The sequence below is a fragment of the Pogona vitticeps genome, chromosome 3 (genome assembly GCF_051106095.1).
Source record: "Pogona vitticeps strain Pit_001003342236 chromosome 3, PviZW2.1, whole genome shotgun sequence".
Classification (NCBI taxonomy): Eukaryota; Metazoa; Chordata; class Lepidosauria; order Squamata; family Agamidae; genus Pogona; species Pogona vitticeps.
The window spans coordinates 78,491,688-78,510,224 of NC_135785.1; the positions used below are offsets into that span (position 1 = coordinate 78,491,688).

Below are 18,537 nucleotides of genomic sequence, written 5' to 3' on the forward strand. Positions count from 1 at the left end.
TGGGTCAACCAAGTCTTCGAAGAAAAATGGCATAGCTCATTTTCATGAATATTTATTCTGATCTACATCTATGATTTTGAAAAGAGAAGCTGTGATGCTGCTGGAGTACCTAATACAAAATAAAATTCTAAGAATCTGTTTGACATTTTCAGGACTTGCTTCCTACAAATTTTAGAACTTTCTAGGCAGTGTTTCTTTAAAAAAAAATCCAAAAAGCAATGAAAGTGTTTTTTCTCCCGATAAGGAGACTCAAGACAGCTAACAGTATTAAAAACACCTTCTGGAATTCCTAAGAAAGTGCAGCCAGTTGCTATGCTGATTAGAGGATTCTGGGAATTTAATCCACCAGAGTAAATTGGTCTAAGCTCTAGGTCTGTGAGAGGAAGAGGTTTGTTGTTATTGTTCCACAGAAAATGAATAGGGAGAAAAGCTTTGTTCAGGAGCAGCAGCCATGCGAAGACAGTTTCGTACAAATCAAGGTGCTTCGAAAGGGGCAGGAGTTGCGTCAATATAAGATGGTTGACAGCTTGAAAGTGATCCCTGGGAAGTCACCATTTATTGAGTTATCTGTGGGTCAAAATAGCAGATTAACCCTGTGCAACCTCTCGCTCATCTGATAGAATTCAGTTTATCAGTCATTCACAGTTCACTGTTAAGTTCTATTCAACACATAATCGTATATCAGGGATGATGAAATGGTGCGTGAAATGAAAGGTCCCTGCAGACTTTCCATAATGTATCATTGCAAGCTGAATAAGGCTGCACAGCACACTTTATATTATCCCCAGAAGCTGGGGTGGGGGCAGGATATGGAAATCTTTTCACATCAGATAATCACTCCCTCAACTTTGAAGGTTGAAGAGAGAAGCTTTTCCAGAAGATGTAGAGGGGTTTATTTTTTATGAATAAAAGTTCTCTGTGCTATTGGCATGTAATCCCATGAAGCTATCAAGTAGCTGATGGTTGGTTGATGAGAGTACTTGTGGAGGGAGAAGCATTATTTTCTAGTGCCTCTTGCTGCTCATATGTATCTCGCTGGTTGGATTGTTCTTTTTAAAAAGCATCAAATGAGTGAGATAAGCAAGAGACAGACACAAGTGTCATGGTAAAGGAGGCAAGAAGGGCCAGCTCCCATAACCTTACCAATTCTTATCTCACAGAAATATACACAGCAGTGTTAGCAACAGTGGTGAGCGGCTGTGTGGCAAGATCTCTCTACCCTGCCTCCCTACCATACACCCTCTCTCTTTTTTGGCCAGAGAGAGGACATTTTGTCTGATCTCTTCGAATATTTTTCTCTAGTTCTACCAAAGCCTACATATTATTTAAGTATAAAATGGACTGGTTGTTTTACAAATGTGCTAAAGAGCCATTCAAGGTTTGTTGTCCAGAAGATGAGAAAAGAGAAATTTACACAAATGGGTATTACAGAGAGAAAGAATGGGAGAACCACTTATCCACTGAAAACATTCTTGGGCAAGATGTGATATTTATGGGATGGAGGTCTGTGAGATTGACGGTAGGATGGCTGAAGTTGTAGAGAGGTTCCAGAAGAAATTACTTAGAAGGGAGGTTATTTTGGGGATGAAGGTTGGCTATCCTTCTGCTATGGCAAGAGTTCAGTGCAGTCCTATTGAGGCTATCTAAAAGAATCCTGAGTTTCCTGGTCCACTAAAGGTGGCATAAGCTGGTGTTCACTCAATGGGCAGAGGTGTTTGATTGATCGGCACCCTGACAGCTATGTGTAATTGCGCTTTTAAGGACTAAAGAAATGAGATATGTTTTTGTTTCACATTCTCTTCCCAACATTAGCACTGTGCAGAAGATTTAAATATTGCAAAATGACATCCTCTTCTGTGAAAGCCTGTGGCAGAACAAAACATTTGGCTAAGCTGACCCTCCCAGTACAGAGATTTTCATCTAGCATGTAATATTTCTTTGTGATATCTTCAGCTGCCATGAAGATCACTACAGCAGGTCTTCCTGGAAGCAGCAGATTGGCTCAGAATACCCATCTCACATTGAGAACATGACACACCACCTTTTAAAATGGCCCACATTCAATGGTATCAAATGAATAGCTGATTTTTTTTAGGACTTTGCAAGTTTTTTCACATATAGAAGCAGTCAGTTGATGATTTCCAGTGGAGTATCAGTGTTTTTATAATGAGCAAAAGAGAGGGAGAGAAACTGCTGGCATTTTGAGGAAAGTGCCTCTGCATTGCGCACATCTTGCTTCTTTTCAGTTGCCTATGAATATTACATTACTTTTGCTGTGACCTTTGGCTTGCACGTTGATGACCCACAGCCTTCCTTTTCTTTCCCAAATGTTAGAACAATGCATATGAAACATACTAGAGAATAAAAGGCAAGAAGCAGGTGGCACAAAAGTAAAATATCAACAAGGAGACCTGCATGAACAAGAAGTTTTCTTTCTGTTTTTATTCTATCTAGCACATTCTGGAATTGGAAGCCATGCTGTACGATGCCCTACAGCAGGAAGCAGGAGCCAAAATGACAGAGATGCTTTCAGAAGAGGAGAGGGAGAAGCTGAAGAATGCTGTAGAACAGTGGAAGAGGCAGGTGATGAGTGAACTCCGAGAACGGGATTCCCAGATCCTCCGGGAAAGAATGGAACTCATTCAACATGCACAGCAGGTATAGTGGGAAAGGATACAATGCTGATGAGAGAACTTCTTCGATCGGTTAAAAACCTGTGAGATGTGGACTATGAATCTTCCTTTTGTCCACATTTCTTTTCTACTGTCCTTCTAAAACAGAATGCAATGACAGACACTTCCATTTAAGGAAGTGGTTGTGGGAGAGAGAAGAGACATCACCCCAAGATGGACTTGGATGCCCATTGAATAGAGAGGGCCCTTCTACTTATAGCTGCTCTAGAACCTGTATAGATTCTTCCAATAAACACACACATGCACAAAAAAAACAAAAAAAACCTCTAGAGATTCTTGTAATGGACATAGATCTCCGTGGGATGATATCACATTGTGCAGACTAGTTTATAGTACAAGTCTAGAATTGCACAAGTCTAAGCGGTACGGTTTTGGTTATATACAGATTTCCCCCAATAAGCAAACAAATAAATAAATATTCTGTAAATACTGTGCTGCTGTTTGTCTCCATATGATTCCCAGTGTGGTGTAGTGGATAGAGTGATGGACTGGGACTCTAGAGAACATGGTTCGGATCCCCACTCAGCTATGGAAACTTACTGAGGGCAAAACCATGCCTTAAATATCTCACTTTCCTTGAAAGCCCTGTCAGGGTGTCTATAAGTCAGTTCCAACTTGATCACACATAACAGACATATTTGTCTTCAGGAATGAGAAAGATGGGTCTTGGACTTACTGTTGCTGGGAGTGCATCACACACACACCGTGGTCCAATGGTGGTGGCCCAGATGGCCCCTTCTCTTGGCATGAGAGCTCCACATGGCAGCCTGGGAGGGCTATGAGGCATCCTAGAAGGCTGATGTGGGGTGGCGGAAGTCTCTCTCCGTGTTTGCACGTGTTAATCAACTTTATGCTTTCTAGCTTTTTTTTTTGGGGGGGGGAGCTTACGAATTACACACAAATTTTGAAATATGCAAGGGTCCAGTGTGCCTAACTCCAGCATTGTTGAAGGGAGTAGTGTATATAAATCTTCCACTGAAAATCATATCCCACATAAAAATATACATAAGTTCGCTCTCTCTGTTGGTCAGAACTGTAGCTGTAAGACCGTGATCCCTCCATATCTGCAAATGTGCATGCATACTAAGAGAATCCTGAAGGGTGCACCTGGAGCTTACTTTTCCCCCATAAGAATATATGATGTCCAGAATCCAGATAATTATTATTATTATTATTTTGGTCTGTGTAAGTACAGTGGCATGACTTGCAAGTAGCTGCTAGTTAAATGAGTCCTCCTTTTAATTCCTAGTAGCATACCAGTTGCATGACTCACGGTGTCGCTAGGAGTTTGATTGGGGACTCATTAATTAGCATTTATTCACTGCTCCAAGTCATGCCACTGCATTTATGCAGGGTTAAATATTCAACTGGATTCTGGCCATTAATGGAGTTTAATTAATTAAAATACTGTATGTTGGTATTTTAGGAGCCTGTACTACCATGTTTAATCACTAGGTGGGAGGCTTCGCTGTCTGATATATAAGTTTTCCTCACTACAGTTTTCAGCTAGTATGGGTGGCATTCTCTACAGGACACTGTTAAAAACATTCTCTTCTGGTGTTTCCAGTCATGTCTTTTAGGTAAAATATTTCCACACAAAATGTAGCATTCATTTTTAATTTTCATTTCCATAGAGAATTAAGGAGCTAGAAGAAAGAATTGAAGCTCAAAAAAGACAAATAAAGGAATTAGAAGAAAAGGTATGGCAATAAGATTGAAAATATTGAATGAAAGATGTGTATGTTGCAACCTAGGGCAGCCTCATTTAATGCACGTTGTTTTACTAATTCCTTGGTTAGAAAGAGAAAGTATTTTGATTGTGACAGGAGGCATTCAGTTAAGCATGTGATGGTGACCATCCATTCTGGAGTTGGAAGAAAGGGACAGTTATGTGAATGTGGAGTTTTTGCTCCCTCAAGTTAGAAACTGATGGTTTGATGATAAAACCTCTCATTTATATCGTTCTAGTGCATATATATTCTTAAATTTTAAAAAATGACATGCTGAGGGGAAACGCCTCATGTTCTGCACTTTCCTCCATATGGCTCTTTTGTAGTTTGAACGCTTGCCTGAAAAAATGGCCACAGGTGTATAACAGGCCACAGATCGAGGGTCCAGTCTTTAGCAATCTTTTAAAAACGGCAAGGTGTAAATACTTAAGAGAACATGTTCTCATCTCTCTGAGGGGAAAAAGATGATGGAACCACATCAGCCTGGCAAGAATAATGGAACTGTCTTTTGAGGTCAGACTACCCCGACCTGGTGACATCCAAGTGTGTTCTATAGCAGCCCCCATCCTTCCTTGCCAACATGGCCGCTAGGAATCTAAACCCACCAGCAGTGTGCAGCAATTCGTATTGTAGTGAAAGGCTTGTGTAATGAATGGAATTTTAAATAATCGTGGAGTTGCTGTAGACTTCAGAAATTATTTGTATGTGTGGTCATCAAATATGTGGGTGAAATATTGAATTATAATAATAGACCTAGACAAGATATGAGTAACAAATAGAGATGTAAATCTTCCCTTTACTCATTCTCTCAGGCAAGAATGATTTTTTTAAAACATTTTCTCTCCAATGGTAAGATTATGAGATGCTTTGCACAGTGTCTTGATGTGCTCAGTAATTGTTTCTTACATTCTTAGTAACAAATGTGGGAGATTGCAGGAATAGAGGGTTGTCCTAATACAAGAGTGGGGAAATAAGCTGGTATACGAAACCAGATCCCTGCCCCCTGGCCGCCTGCACGCACTGGATGACATCAGATAGAGTCATGCCATCACATGTTCCCCAGCCAGGTAGGGCTTCCAGACCTAGCTTTGCTTCCTTCTTCCTTCTCCTTTATTAAAAAGCTGGGACAGGGCACCAAAACTGTTTTCAGGCCTCAGACATCCAGTTACAGGGAGCATTCCTATAGCACATCAGCCTGGAAAGCATCACCCAGTCTTCTTTTCCCCAACGGGAAGAAGACAAGGCAGGTAAAGCCAGTCAGGAGCTCAGGACCCACTCAGGCCAATTTAGCTGCGTGGGGTGGAGTTTCCTCTCTCATGTTTTAAAGATGGATTAGATTTGTTTTCCTGTCAGATTATGATCCCTTTGGCTTCAACTCTTTATCCCATAGGCTGCATTCTTCTGGGATTTTTAGACAAGGGAAGGGAGGACCACATTCACACTCTTTTTCACTTGCACGCACTGTACCTATTCTGTTGAAATAGGTAAATTTACAGTTGTTTATGTTGTCTCTTTTCAGCAAGTTGTCTTGCTGTACACTGAACTCACTGCTTGTTTCTTACTAAGCAAACTATAAATTCCTTTTTCTTTCTCTCTCCATTTTCCTTTCCCCTGGTTTTTCCTCTCTTTTTTTCCAGTTTTTATTTTTGTTTTTATTTTTCTCTTTAGCCTTCATTCTTTGGTCATAGTACACCAAAACACTTGCGAGAGGTAAGTATCCTGTTTCTCTGTTACTTGTTTCTGCACTGCTTTCAATCCCAGCTCTGGTCTCTCTGAATCACTATATTGAGGGCATAATGCAGCATGTAGTTTTTCTCTATATGAAGAAGTACCTGAAAAAATTCTCCAGCGCATTTTATGGTCAAAAAGAAACGTTTTTTTTCCCCCTGAAGATGCCAATAAACTCTGCTTTCCGACTGCAAATTCCACACCATAAATGTCTATGTAAATGCTGAATACAGGGACTCTATTATTAAAATAATGCTTATACAGTGGTGCCTCGCTTAATGATTGCCCCGCATTATGACGAATCTGCTTTACAACGATCTTTTTGCGATCGCAATTGCGATAGCAAAACGATGGTCTAAATGGGGGAATTTCGCTTTGCGATGATCGGTTCCCTGCTTCAGGAACCAATTCTTCGCAAAACGATGTTTTTAGAACAGCTGATCGGTGGTTTCAAAATGGCCGCTGGGTAATTAAAATGGCTCCCCGCTGTGTTTAGGGACAGGATTCCTCGCTATACAGGCAGCGAAGATGGCTGCCATATGGAGGATCTTCACTGGACAGTGAGTTTTTACCCCATTGGAACGCATTGAATGGGTTTCAGTGCATTTCAGTGGGGTTTTTATTTTTGCTTTACAATGTTTTCGCTTAACAGCGATTTTCCTGGAACGGATTATCGTCGTTAAGCGAGGCACCACTGTACATTAATACTGACAGACACCTGGAAATAAGTCCCAGTGAACACTCCGAGATTTCATTTCTTGGGAAACATGCAAACAGTTGCACTGTCAACACCTTGTATAACTTTTATTAGTAATAATATTGTTACTAGACAATAGTATAGTAAGGATAGCAATATTATAGCAACAAGAGTTTTTTCCTAGAATAATCAAATCACAAGCATGTGTAGCAGCCAATATTTTCCAGCTTGTCCTTTCTCTTGTCATCAGGATTTGATGAATTTTAGCCCACTTCCCCTCCATTGAGCTCAAGCAGGCATACAAGGCTCTTTTCTCCCCCTACTTTAGCCTAATAAAAAAAAGGTTGAGAGAAGTATGGTGAGCCCAAGGTCATTCCTTTGAGTTTCATGGTGGTGTGGGAATTTGAACTCAAGTCTTCTGAGTCCTTGTCCAAATTCCAGTTGCCACACCACACTAGTCCTTCTGAATGTTTTGTTCACATCAGAGAATAAGTTCAGTTCATCCCTGTACACCTCAGTTGGGCATTGCAGTTGAGTCCAATGTGTTTATGAGAGAGAGAGATCTTTCCTCAAAGTGCTCTTTTTAAATGAACTGCTTCTTTTTGCATGTTGTTTTCTTATTTCAGTCAAAAAAGAAAGCTACCACCCCTGCTCTTGTCGAACAATATAACCGTGGTTGCCAAGACTGCAGAGGGAAATGACATTGCCATTTCAAGAAACTAAACTGCATTCTGTATTTTGATATTAAAGACTGAAGATTTCATCTTTTCAAGCATTTTTATAAAGAAGAGGAAATACTTGTGTGGATTTTATTTTGAAGTGAAGTCTGATCTCCTGACAAGTGTAACTCTATATAACTTTTTACAGACTAGTATTAGGACAGTCAAAGATGAAAGCCAAAAAAGAAAATTATTAATATGTATTGGTTTCTCTGAAGGAAGCCTAATTTTTGCTGCTCAAAACAACTTCAGCTTTAAATGAAAAGCAGTTCACTCATTCAGATGAAGTGAGTATATTTTGGTTCCCTGCTACGCAGGCAGTAAACTGCTTCTGTAAAGAAGTGAATATGTCCTGTTTTGTACTTCCATTCTTTGTACTGTCATTCATAATTGCATAAGTACTTACCTTGGGGAAGGATCTGAAGGAATTCCAGGCAGGACAGTGATTGAAAATGAACAAGTGAATAGATAGGAAAACTAAAATGGTGTTCCAAAGAGGATTCTCACATACCTCCATCTCCAGTCTTAGTAGAAATGGGGAGCAAAATGCAATTAGGTGGACGTAATCATTTACGACACATACCCGTACATGTATGTTTTCCACAACACGTGATGGACATTTTGCTAACTATCTCCATGAATCAGTAATGGTGTAAAATGTGCTAATAAACGATGGATCACCTTCCAAAATTTCCAGGTCACAGTTCGCTCTGACATTTCAGAGAGGCCTGTCTACAGTTCTAGCAGACAAGTGGCACAATAGTTAAAATCGAATGCACTTAACATTCCTGAGTGAAAAGAAACCAGTGTCTTCAGCCTGCAAGGAAATGAAAGCAATTGCTGGAAGAAAATGGAAAGGAAAAGCGATTTGGATCCATCAGGTCTGTAATGGAAAATCTCCAAGAAGGTCGGCATAAGAAAATGCAAAAGCACAAACAGCAAATGGAAATGCATCTCTTGAGCTGGATGTTTATAAAGATATCACCTGTGAATTAAGGGACAAAGGAACTGTGAAAGAAAGCAGAACAATGCCCATAAAATTGTCTGGAGAAGGTCAATTCAGTTACGTATGAAATGAAGGTTTGTGAGTGGATATACAAAAAGCATTTATATTCCCCAGCTGTCGTTCTAAAAAAACAAAAACAAAAAACAGAGGGATAGAAGAGGACAGTTGGAATACACGTTTCCCAGAAGCACTATTGATTTTCAAGGAATTGCCCAAAGGTGAGAAGCTTTCATTCATTTTTATTCCCCTATAAGCAAACCAATGTTCAGTATTGATCGATCTAACCCAATGGTGCACAATTGCTTTTGTATGATGGATGAATGTTGGTTTTGGCTGAATTCTCAGACGCAGATAATGTGGGTACAAGAGGCTCAGAATGCCTCGGGTGGCAGAGGGGCTTTGACCTCACCTCCATCCCATGGTCCTGCTCAAGTCTACAAAGCAGTGGAAGTTCCTTTGGGATTGTAAGTGTGGGGCAGAGTCCTTTCTTTTCCAGCAACGTCTATCAAGATCATTGATAACTTTCACATCACCACTCAAAGTGCAGAAGCAGCAACTCCTGGATCTTTGGGAGAGGCGATGGTGTGAAAGCCCCTTATTCCCCCCCCCCCCATTCAGTGGAGGCAGGGGAGAATTCAGCAGTGATAGTGAGACACAGAGGATGCACATCACACTTTGGGTGGGTTGGTCTGATCTAATTCCAGGCTGATCTGTGATTGGAAATATCAATGTCTTCCAGGTAGATTATGAAGGCTAACATTTCTTCCATGTGTTTTATGAGTAAACTGAGTGCTTGTACTATATTTAAAAGAAAATTAGGTATGCAATATCAAGTCATTCTTTAAGATAAGTAGAAGTTTTAGATTCCAATCAGAAAATGTCATGGGCATAAATATATATAAATGTCAAACAGCTTGATCTGCAGCTCAATTAAATCGGATTTTAAAAAATCAGTAATCTTAAACAACAGAAACTCATTTTACAGGACTGCCCTAATGACTTTTCATTGCAAAATGGCCTAATGATTTCTGAGAGATTTTCCTTAAAGCAAGCATTACAGTTTTACAACCCAGTTTTATTTACATTTGGTCAAAATATTTTTTTTTTATTTTAGCAAGATTTATTATCAGCTAAAGAAGTAGCATTTCTTGTATCATACTTTACCCTCCTTTTTTCTTTTTGGTATCACACTATGTGTTTATTGGGTTAAATAGGACAACAATGACCACTGTTTGGAGTTTCTAGTGTCCACCAAATCTCAGAAATCAGACAACAATGCAAGAAATCAGCTGAGCGTCAGTAAAGCTGCTACATCTTTTTGTCCTGTTTTCTATCTCTTAGGCTATCAAAGATTTTGCTTGGTATATTTGCTTGGAAGGAGGGCCTACTAACAGCAAGGGATTTGTATCCAAATAAATGTACTGTATTCTGAATATATTGCGGAATTTAAATTCATTAATGGAAGCAGTGATGTACAACAGAATCAGCCACATGGGGGAGCTCTAACCAAGTCTAAGTTCAGTGTGGCATTTTGTGTCTGTGTCTGTGTCTCTCTGTGTGTGTGTTTCCATTTATTGTAACAGGATTTGGGAACTACTGTATATCAAGCTAGTTGCTGTAAAGATTGTAATGGTATATGTCCATCTGTTGCTTTTACCCTCATGCACCAGGATTTTTTGAAAGTGCACACTGGTTGAATTGTGGGTTACTTTTTGACTCCAGGGAGAATTTCAGTATATTGAGTTAACATGTGGTTTGGATTAGAGTTAGGTTTAGGAGTCAGTTCACATGTATTATACTGTATATCTTAATGACAATGAGAACAGGGCCAAGACAAGTAGTTGCCGGATGGCGAAAAGTAATTTATTGTGGCCTTTTCTTTTCTATTGGTCCTAAATGTGTTTGTTTGCTTGCTTGTTGGTTTGCTATTGAGAATGAATGAACTGTAGCTCACAAGTGACAGCAGTTTATGCCTGAGTGATAGAAATCTGTCATGCGCCCCAAGTAAATAAGAGCTACATGTAGACACCCCATTCTTCCATAAGATAAAAAGAATCATCCAACAGCTTTCTGCTGGGCAACAACAACCATAATGGATGCCTTGCTGATCGAGAAGGCCCAGATTAGGTCAGATCTGCCTTTTAAAGTATGCATCCACTTTCCTTTATTGGCTAAACACAAGTAATTCTTACTTACCTTGCATTTATCATCATCATAGAACTGCAGAGCTGGAAGGGACCCTATCAATCATCACTCCAGCCCCTGTCAAGGCAGCACAGTGGGGAATTTAACTCCCAACCTCCGGCTCTGCAACCAGATGCCTAAACCACGGAGTTATCCAGAAATTGTCCTCACTCACTCCAAGGGGTGGCAGAGCAACCTCCCAGGAGGGGGTAGCATTCTTGGTAAACCATTTACGTGGCAGTTGCTGTAGTTCTGGGCCCAGTAATTCAGTGGGCAGCTTGTCTTGCACTGTGATCATCTCCAAAATCAAAATTACAACATATGGCGCAGTGTGCTCGTACAGTTTCAAGAACATTAAAGAGGTCATCCGCTAAATAAATGTATGTGTGACTACAGCACTAAAACCTATTCCCACTTTATCTGAGAATGAATGGCAATGAATGTGCCGGAACTTATTTTTGAGTAGGCATGTAAAGGCTTGTGTTGTTAAAATGGTTTTCCCCAGAAGGCTGTTAGAATATTTGGGAGCCGCTTTTCCCAACATCACTCTGTGTTTTTTTTTTTTATTTCATCAATACCCACAGCCTTATTTGGTATAAACTTTGGTGATGGAGTATCTCATGTGTTCATAATCAAGAGATTTGTAAAAAAATCACTGCCGATGCAGGTCAAGCCATAGTTATGCAGTGGCTTGGCAAAGAGACTGAGTTATTTTCTCCATGGTTCAATACAGCTTGGGAGAAGGAGACTTGTGATAGGTCTGGTGGAGAAATATGTTCCATTCAAAATTTTATATGAAGTAAACCATTTAGCAACTTTAGTCCATGTAGGTGAACTGGAAAGCACTTGCACTCCAAAATCCACACATTTCAGAAATGTGTGATAAAGTTCACAACTCACAAAGTGCACAGAACCATCTGTATATACTTGATGGAAAGCGTGGTGGGAAATGCAGCTATAGGAGCTTACTTGTAAAAAATGAACACATCAGAATCATGATGAACGTAAATATCTTTATTAGGAGAACTGTTAAAGTGGATGTAAATTTGCATCTGTTCCTGCAGTTAGGAAAATCAGAAACTAAGTGGAACAAAAACTAGCAGTTTCACATATCTCCAGTTTGTAGTAGAAAAAAATGGTGGAAGCCGCATGATGTCCTAATGGTTAAATATCCTTCTGCTGACAACTTAAATGGATGAGCTTTAGATTGAATAATCCATTAATTTAATTTATAACACAATGCCATACAGATTTACTCAGACATAAGTCCCGCTGAGACTTACTCCCAAGTAAATGTGCGAAGGGTTGCAGGCTTAATTTAAACAGATCTGCAAGTCATCATTCTGAATATAAGGTTTTTGAAAACATAATCCAAGGATGATATATAAAATGATGGCATTACTTGTTGCTTACCTTATATTAATAATTTGGGGATCTGAAAGACAGAGTATTTCCTGTTACTTTAGTTCAAAGGTTGCTGGTAGATCTCTGGCCGATTTGCGGTGGATCTACAAGAGTAGATTTCAACAGTAGCAACAACAAAATTACTCCCCCTCCATTGCTTTAGACTACTGAAATAACAAAGATTGGGAAAACAAATACCTAGACTCGTAACTCCCTTCTTGGACGCTCAGCTTGATGTGTTGAAGGGGTGTAAATGTGTCAGTGAACCTGAGAGCAATGCTGTGAGGAGACCAGACCCAGTTACGAACCTGAGCATCTAGCAGGGTCACTCAAGGTGGAATGGTCACAGCTGAAACACCAGACTAAGATGTATCTACCCTCTTCAAGGCATCTACTGGGTAGCAGTCATAGCTGAAGGTGACATTAGTAGAGGCGGCAGTGATGGTAACACTCAAGCTGACTTTCATTAGTACTGCCCAGAAGGTGGTAATGGTAAACCCTTGCTGAACTTTCGTTACCATGAAAACACTATGATGAGAAAGTTGAAAATGTCACTCCCAGGTCAGAAAGCACTCAATCAGCTACCAGAGAAAGCAAATGGCAAGTATGAATAGCAAATATATTCTTTAAGTAACCGAACAGACAGCTGTACACATGGACATAACCAAATAGTCAATATAGAAATCAAATAGACTATGTAATTGGAAGCAGGATATGGAGAAGCTGTATTCTCTCTGCCTAAACAAGGAACAGATTATGGTACTGATTATCCAATATTAGGGTAAAGATGAAAAAGAACACTTAAAGAATTGTAGTGCCAAAATATAATTTAGACAACATTTCTGATTAATTTAAATTTAAAGCAAGGTTGCAGCTGAACATTAAGAAGACAAAAATCATGACTACAGAAGAACTGCACAACTTTAGTGTCAACAATGAAGAAACTGAAATAGTTAGAGATTTTGTATGCCTTGTTTCAATCATCAATCCAGATGGAGACTGTAGTCAAGAAATCAGAAGAAGAGTGAGACTTGGAAGGGCAACAATGAAGGAATTAGAAAAGATCACCAGGTATAAGGATGTGCTGTGGTAGAACAAGACCAAGATTATCCACACTCTTGTATTCCCGATCACTATGTATGGGTGTGAAAGCTGCAAAGGAAAGAAAGCTGACAGGAAACACATTGATTTGTTTGAAAAATGATGCTGGAGAAGAGCTTTGAGGTTGTCTGTACTGCCAAGATAAACAAACAAGTGGATCCTAGATCACATCAAGCCTGAAGTATCTCTAGAGGCAAAAATGATGAAACTGAGGCTGTCTTACTTTGAGCACATCATGAGAAGGCAGGATTCTCTGGAAAAGACAATAGTGCTGGGAAAGGTAGAAGGCAGCAAGAAAAAAGGAAGACTAAATATTGGGTGAATTGAGTCCCTAAATTAAGCCACAGGCTTGAGTTTACAAGAGCTGAGCAGGGCTGTTGAGGACAGAACATTTTGGAGATCTCTCATTCAAATGATTGCTGTAAGTCAGTCAACTTGACAGCACATAACAACAGCAACCTCAACAGGCTCATAATCCACTTCACCTTGAAATAGTTTATTTGATCCCTTATTTAAGATACTCCTTTGTTTAAAAGATAAATCAGTGATGTGGATTCAAATATAGACTTAGTCATGCTGAGAGGAGACCCATGGGAAGAAGTAGAATTTAGTTGAACTGAGACTGAATTCAGTCTCATTGATTTCAAAGGATCTATGCTCTGTATGGACCAAACCCATTACTATTAACTGAGCATTTCTGGATTCAGTTGGCAGCTAGTCACTAAAAAGGAAAGCTTGTACATCACATTAAAGTGCAAAATATATTTCTGCAAAAGAAAAAAAAAGATATTGAGGATGTGTGGATAAATTGTTATAAGAGTACAGATTTATCCTTTTAAAACTGGCTGGAATTTTATACAGTCTGGTGCTTCTGCTTCAGTCTTCCAGCTATTTTTATAAAAGCTGAAATGCATTGAGATGACACTGCCAGCTTGAATTTACAACCTCCTTTGATGAGATTAGAGGACGTTCCTGGGGCAGAAATAATGACATCGTGGCTGGTGCTTCAGCTCCATGGGGCTGTTGTAACACAGCTGGGAAAGTTGGTTAGTTATTGTGAAGCTTCAGTTTATTGTTACTGTTTCAATTGTTCGCCCTGGCAAACAATTTGAAAAATGTACCTCTTGGGTTTTACTGAGTAATTAAAAAAATCCTCTGCTTTTTTGAAACAGTCAGTTAAAATGTCAGTGGCATAGACTCTCATTAGAGATCACTTCATCCTCTGGGAGTGAGGAATAGAATTCATTGATTTTTCTCACTGCAAAACTGAAAGTTAGTATTAAATTGCAATGCCCTCTTTGAGACCCATTGCATATTTCTAGTTTTTATAGGGTTAAATCAAGATGTGGGCATGGCAGGTGGAAATGGACTTCCTCATGGCACTTTTTCAACTCACCAACCAAATGTAATGCACTGTGCTACAGAACCCTTTTACAAGGGGTAGCCTGCTGAGAGAGAGCAGAGGGGGAGAAAGTATGGCCAGCTGGTTGCAGGAAAACTCTCCTTCCTCCTAACACAGCTTCCTGCACGACATCCTTCCCATTAATCAGGAATCCCCAACTTTCTGTGTATTATTTTCAAGAAGCCAGAAGACATATAATGTGGAGTCTCCTTCTAATCGCCCTATTATGTGTGCTGAAATCTGAATCCTGTTATCTGTATGGGCATAATAGAAAAATCTGTGTGTATTGGTGCATCTGTGTATGTAATAAACACAGAGATTATTTTTAAAAATCTTTGAAAGCTCCAGAGACAAACCAGTGATCAATGACAGTCCTTTAAACTTGATTGTTAGCATCCACTGACCGATATCCTGAAAGCGAAAAAACAGCATACACAATGAACATGTTTTGTATTTTGTCCAAGTTCACTAGGACATGATTTCAGGCATTCACAAAATTTGCTTATATACACACAACCGTGGTGGGGTGGAGGAAACATGGTAGATTCTCAATACTCCCAAGTCCAGTGATGCTGCACTTAGTCTTCTGGTGTTTGGTGCTGATATTTTGGAAGGTGATAATTACAGAGCCTTTTCAGAATATAACTGTCTTTTCATATTCCTTTGTATAGGCACTGTCCATTTCCAGTCTGTTTTTTGTCCATAGACTCCAAGGGTTAACCACCTCAATTACCATTTTAAAAGCTCCTTACATCTGTTAAGCTTCTTCACAGCTGTTGCATTTGAAGCGATGATAGTGTTTATTGGTAAAGAATTGATTGCTCCCATCTGCCAGCGATTCAGTGGGTTCAGCCTTGCCTGTGGGGGCAGGCAGACAAGGGCCCATTGTTTTGTCAGATTTCCTCAGAGTTGTGTTTGCCAACTGCCAGCTTTGGAGAAACATCTCCAGGCAAGAGCCTCTCGTTTGAAGAAGGAAGCTTCCCCCCAAAAGTCTTCTTAACAGGCCAAAGGAGTAGTCTGCCATTGCCACATAAACACCATGTAAATCTCCCTGACTTCTGATATGGCTCATTGATTAGATATGCCTGGGTGGGATGGAGGCTTAGTTTCCAAGTAGAAGCACATGGCTGAGTAAAGAGGATGAATGTGCAGGGCTCCTTCTGGGAACAATGAAAGGGAAAACTATGCCGATCAGCATCATAGTGACTCAGGCTCCTCAATGAATCATTTTTAATGGGCAATGTGTAATTAAGATCAATAGTTGTGAGTCTCAGGCGGATGTTCCTTTCAGATAAGAGTATGTGGCATTCATTTTCTTTGATCTGGATCCCACATGGGGCTGTGATATTACTGCTGTATTTTACTCCCTTTGAGAAATTCATGCCATTAGTAGTATTTGCATTTTCAGAAATCAAACACAGCAATTTTTAGGAAACAAATTTACAATTCACATTTGCATTATTTATCAGTGAAACAAAATGCAGAGCTCTGTAATGTCATTATTGGGGTAATTAAATCACCACAAACAAGTCAGTTTTCAGGTTCTTCAAAATCCTCCTTCAGGTTCAATGACATAACATTTAGGATATAAAAGGGAAGAAAAAATCAAAATGATTTTAGATGTTTTGTGGCCACAATTTTGGTAAGTCAACTGACTTCCAGTTCTGTAGACTCGTTTTTGCTTCTATTCTGCCATATCCTATATTTTTTACCATCCAGCCTGAAGCATACTTCTGGAGAACTGTAAAGCTTACTTTGCAGTTGAACCCCACATTTTGTTCCTGTACATGAATCACTTTTTAATATTTGGTTTTGTTTTTATTAATCACCAAAGTAATTCTATAGTCACAATAATTTAGAAAGGGAACAAAACATTCACGAGGAAAGGTGTCCAGTTCACCTATCGCTGATACTAAAGGAATACCATGATACATCCAAGAATTCTTTATTGATTTTGTACCACATGTGAACTGGTATGAGACAAAATAAATACAAGACAAATTTTAAACTCTCTATTGGTACTGTTATCTAACTGTTGAGCCATCTTCACTGGAATGAATGCTTAAATAAATCATTTTATTTGAGAATATTTAGCTAAATTTCAAGAAGAGATCAAAGGAGAGTGTGGAAAAGCCTTTCCTTTTTAGCAGTCCAGGAGATGGGGGCAAAATTTGAGGAAATAATACCCATAAAACTGAGCAGGGGCAGACAAAAACCTCTTCCTCTGCTTTGCTGCTAGTCACAGTTTTACTGCCTCCAAATGTCCTTTTTGCAAAGTATGTCCTATGAAGTGAGGCCATGTCATGATGTTGTGTCATTACAAGGCATTCTGGAAGAATCTGGAAACCAAGCCCTGTGAGGGAGATGGATTGCAGAGGAAAAGTATGAGAGGCAGTATAAACAACCATCTTCAAATATTTCAAGAGCTGTCACATGGCAGATGGAGCAAGCTTGTTTTCTGTAGTTCCGGAAGATAGAAGCCAAACAAATCCAAATTACAAGAAAGGAGGTTTTGACTAAATATTGGGAAGATATTTCCAGGGCTGTTTGACAATGGAATGAATTCCTTCCTATTCATTTCAATAGAGCTGAGATATCAGCAGGGGGGCAGACTCTTTGCAGGCTGCAGTGAGCCAATGCCCAGAGATTCCCTAACATATACAGTAAAGTAGATTACATTATCACAGAATAATAAAATAATTAAGTTAGAAGGGATGTATAAGAAGTTCAATCCTCTGCTCAGTGCAGGAATAAGTATATCTGACAGATGGCTGCCTAGCTTTTTCTTGAATGCCTCCAGTGTTGGAGAGCTTACAGCCTCCTAAGATAATTAGTTCCATTATTGTACTACTCTAACAACAGAAAGTGTTTCCTGATATTCATCTGAAATCTGGTGTCCTGTAAAATTAGGCCATCATTCCATGTCCTGCACTCAGGAATGACTGAGTCTGCAACGAGACAAGGGAAATTGAAGCAGTTCAGGTTGCATTTAAAAGGATTATATCTTGGGTGCAATCTTACATGTCCCACTAGAGCAATCTTTCCATTCAAATGGGAGATGTTTCTTTTCCTAGGAGAATGATCCACACAGTACTTCAAGTTGCTCCTGGGATGAGAGTTTGCCCTACCCATTTTGATTATTGGTGCCTCCTTCTCTGCCCTTTCGTTACTTCTTGCATCTGTCAGTTCACATGCTTCTGAAATTGTTTCATGAACAGGGTTTTGTTGTTGAACGATAGTCACTTTTCTGAGTTCTTAACCCTGCATGTAATGCACAAGAAAATATTCTCCCCATGGGCAACTTTCCATTTTATTTTATTACGTAAGTGACACAGTACTACACTAATAGATTAGTCTAGCAAAGCTATTTCCAATGTATTTTGTATAGCACAGCATCAGTTAGGAAAAAAATTAAAATTGTGAGAATATGAAAATAGAGGAGTTTCTCTACTGTACCCTTTATTGCCACACCCCACTGCATACATCGCAGGCTTGCCGCCCAGGAAAACATCACCTGCAGTACTGTTTGGGAATGATATAGGTAACCTCACATACAATTGAATGGCATAAACCAAAGCACCCCCAATGATTTCAAAACAAAACAAGAGCTCTGGCGCTGCTCCAGAAAGCAGTGTAACAGTATGCAAAAGAGATGTGTTGCTAGTGCCTGTAACTCACGTGGTCTCTGGAAAAGAGACTGATCCAAATTGCACCAAAAGAATCCAAAAAGTGAGCTATATGTCCATCTGATTGCATTCTAAGAACAGATCCTGCTCTCCTCTGTATGACAATCTTTCCGGTATTTGCAGAGTCCTAGAATATCTCCCCTCAGTCTTCTTTCATAAAGGCTAAATATGCCCAGATCTTTCATTC

The 18,537-nt window shown here is 39.6% G+C and overlaps 1 protein-coding gene across 42 annotated transcripts in view; it reads left to right on the forward strand.

The window, feature by feature from the left end:
- The window catches only part of JAKMIP3 (Janus kinase and microtubule interacting protein 3), a 145,691-nt gene that overhangs the window by 108,684 nt on the left and 18,470 nt on the right, over positions 1-18,537 (forward strand). For 24 of the 42 annotated variants that reach the window (XM_078391226.1, XM_078391230.1, XM_078391228.1 and 21 more), the window contains 3 exons: positions 2,455-2,658; positions 4,328-4,393; positions 7,475-8,791. In XM_078391226.1, coding sequence (XP_078247352.1) covers positions 2,455-2,658; positions 4,328-4,393; positions 7,475-7,549 — 345 coding nt within the window. In that variant the 3' untranslated portion in view covers positions 7,550-8,791. Of the gene's footprint in view, positions 1-2,454; positions 2,659-4,327; positions 4,394-6,060; positions 6,333-7,474; positions 8,792-18,537 lie in introns of those variants that run through there. The other 18 variants (XM_078391237.1, XM_078391240.1, XM_078391239.1 and 15 more) reach the window with 3 other exon arrangements.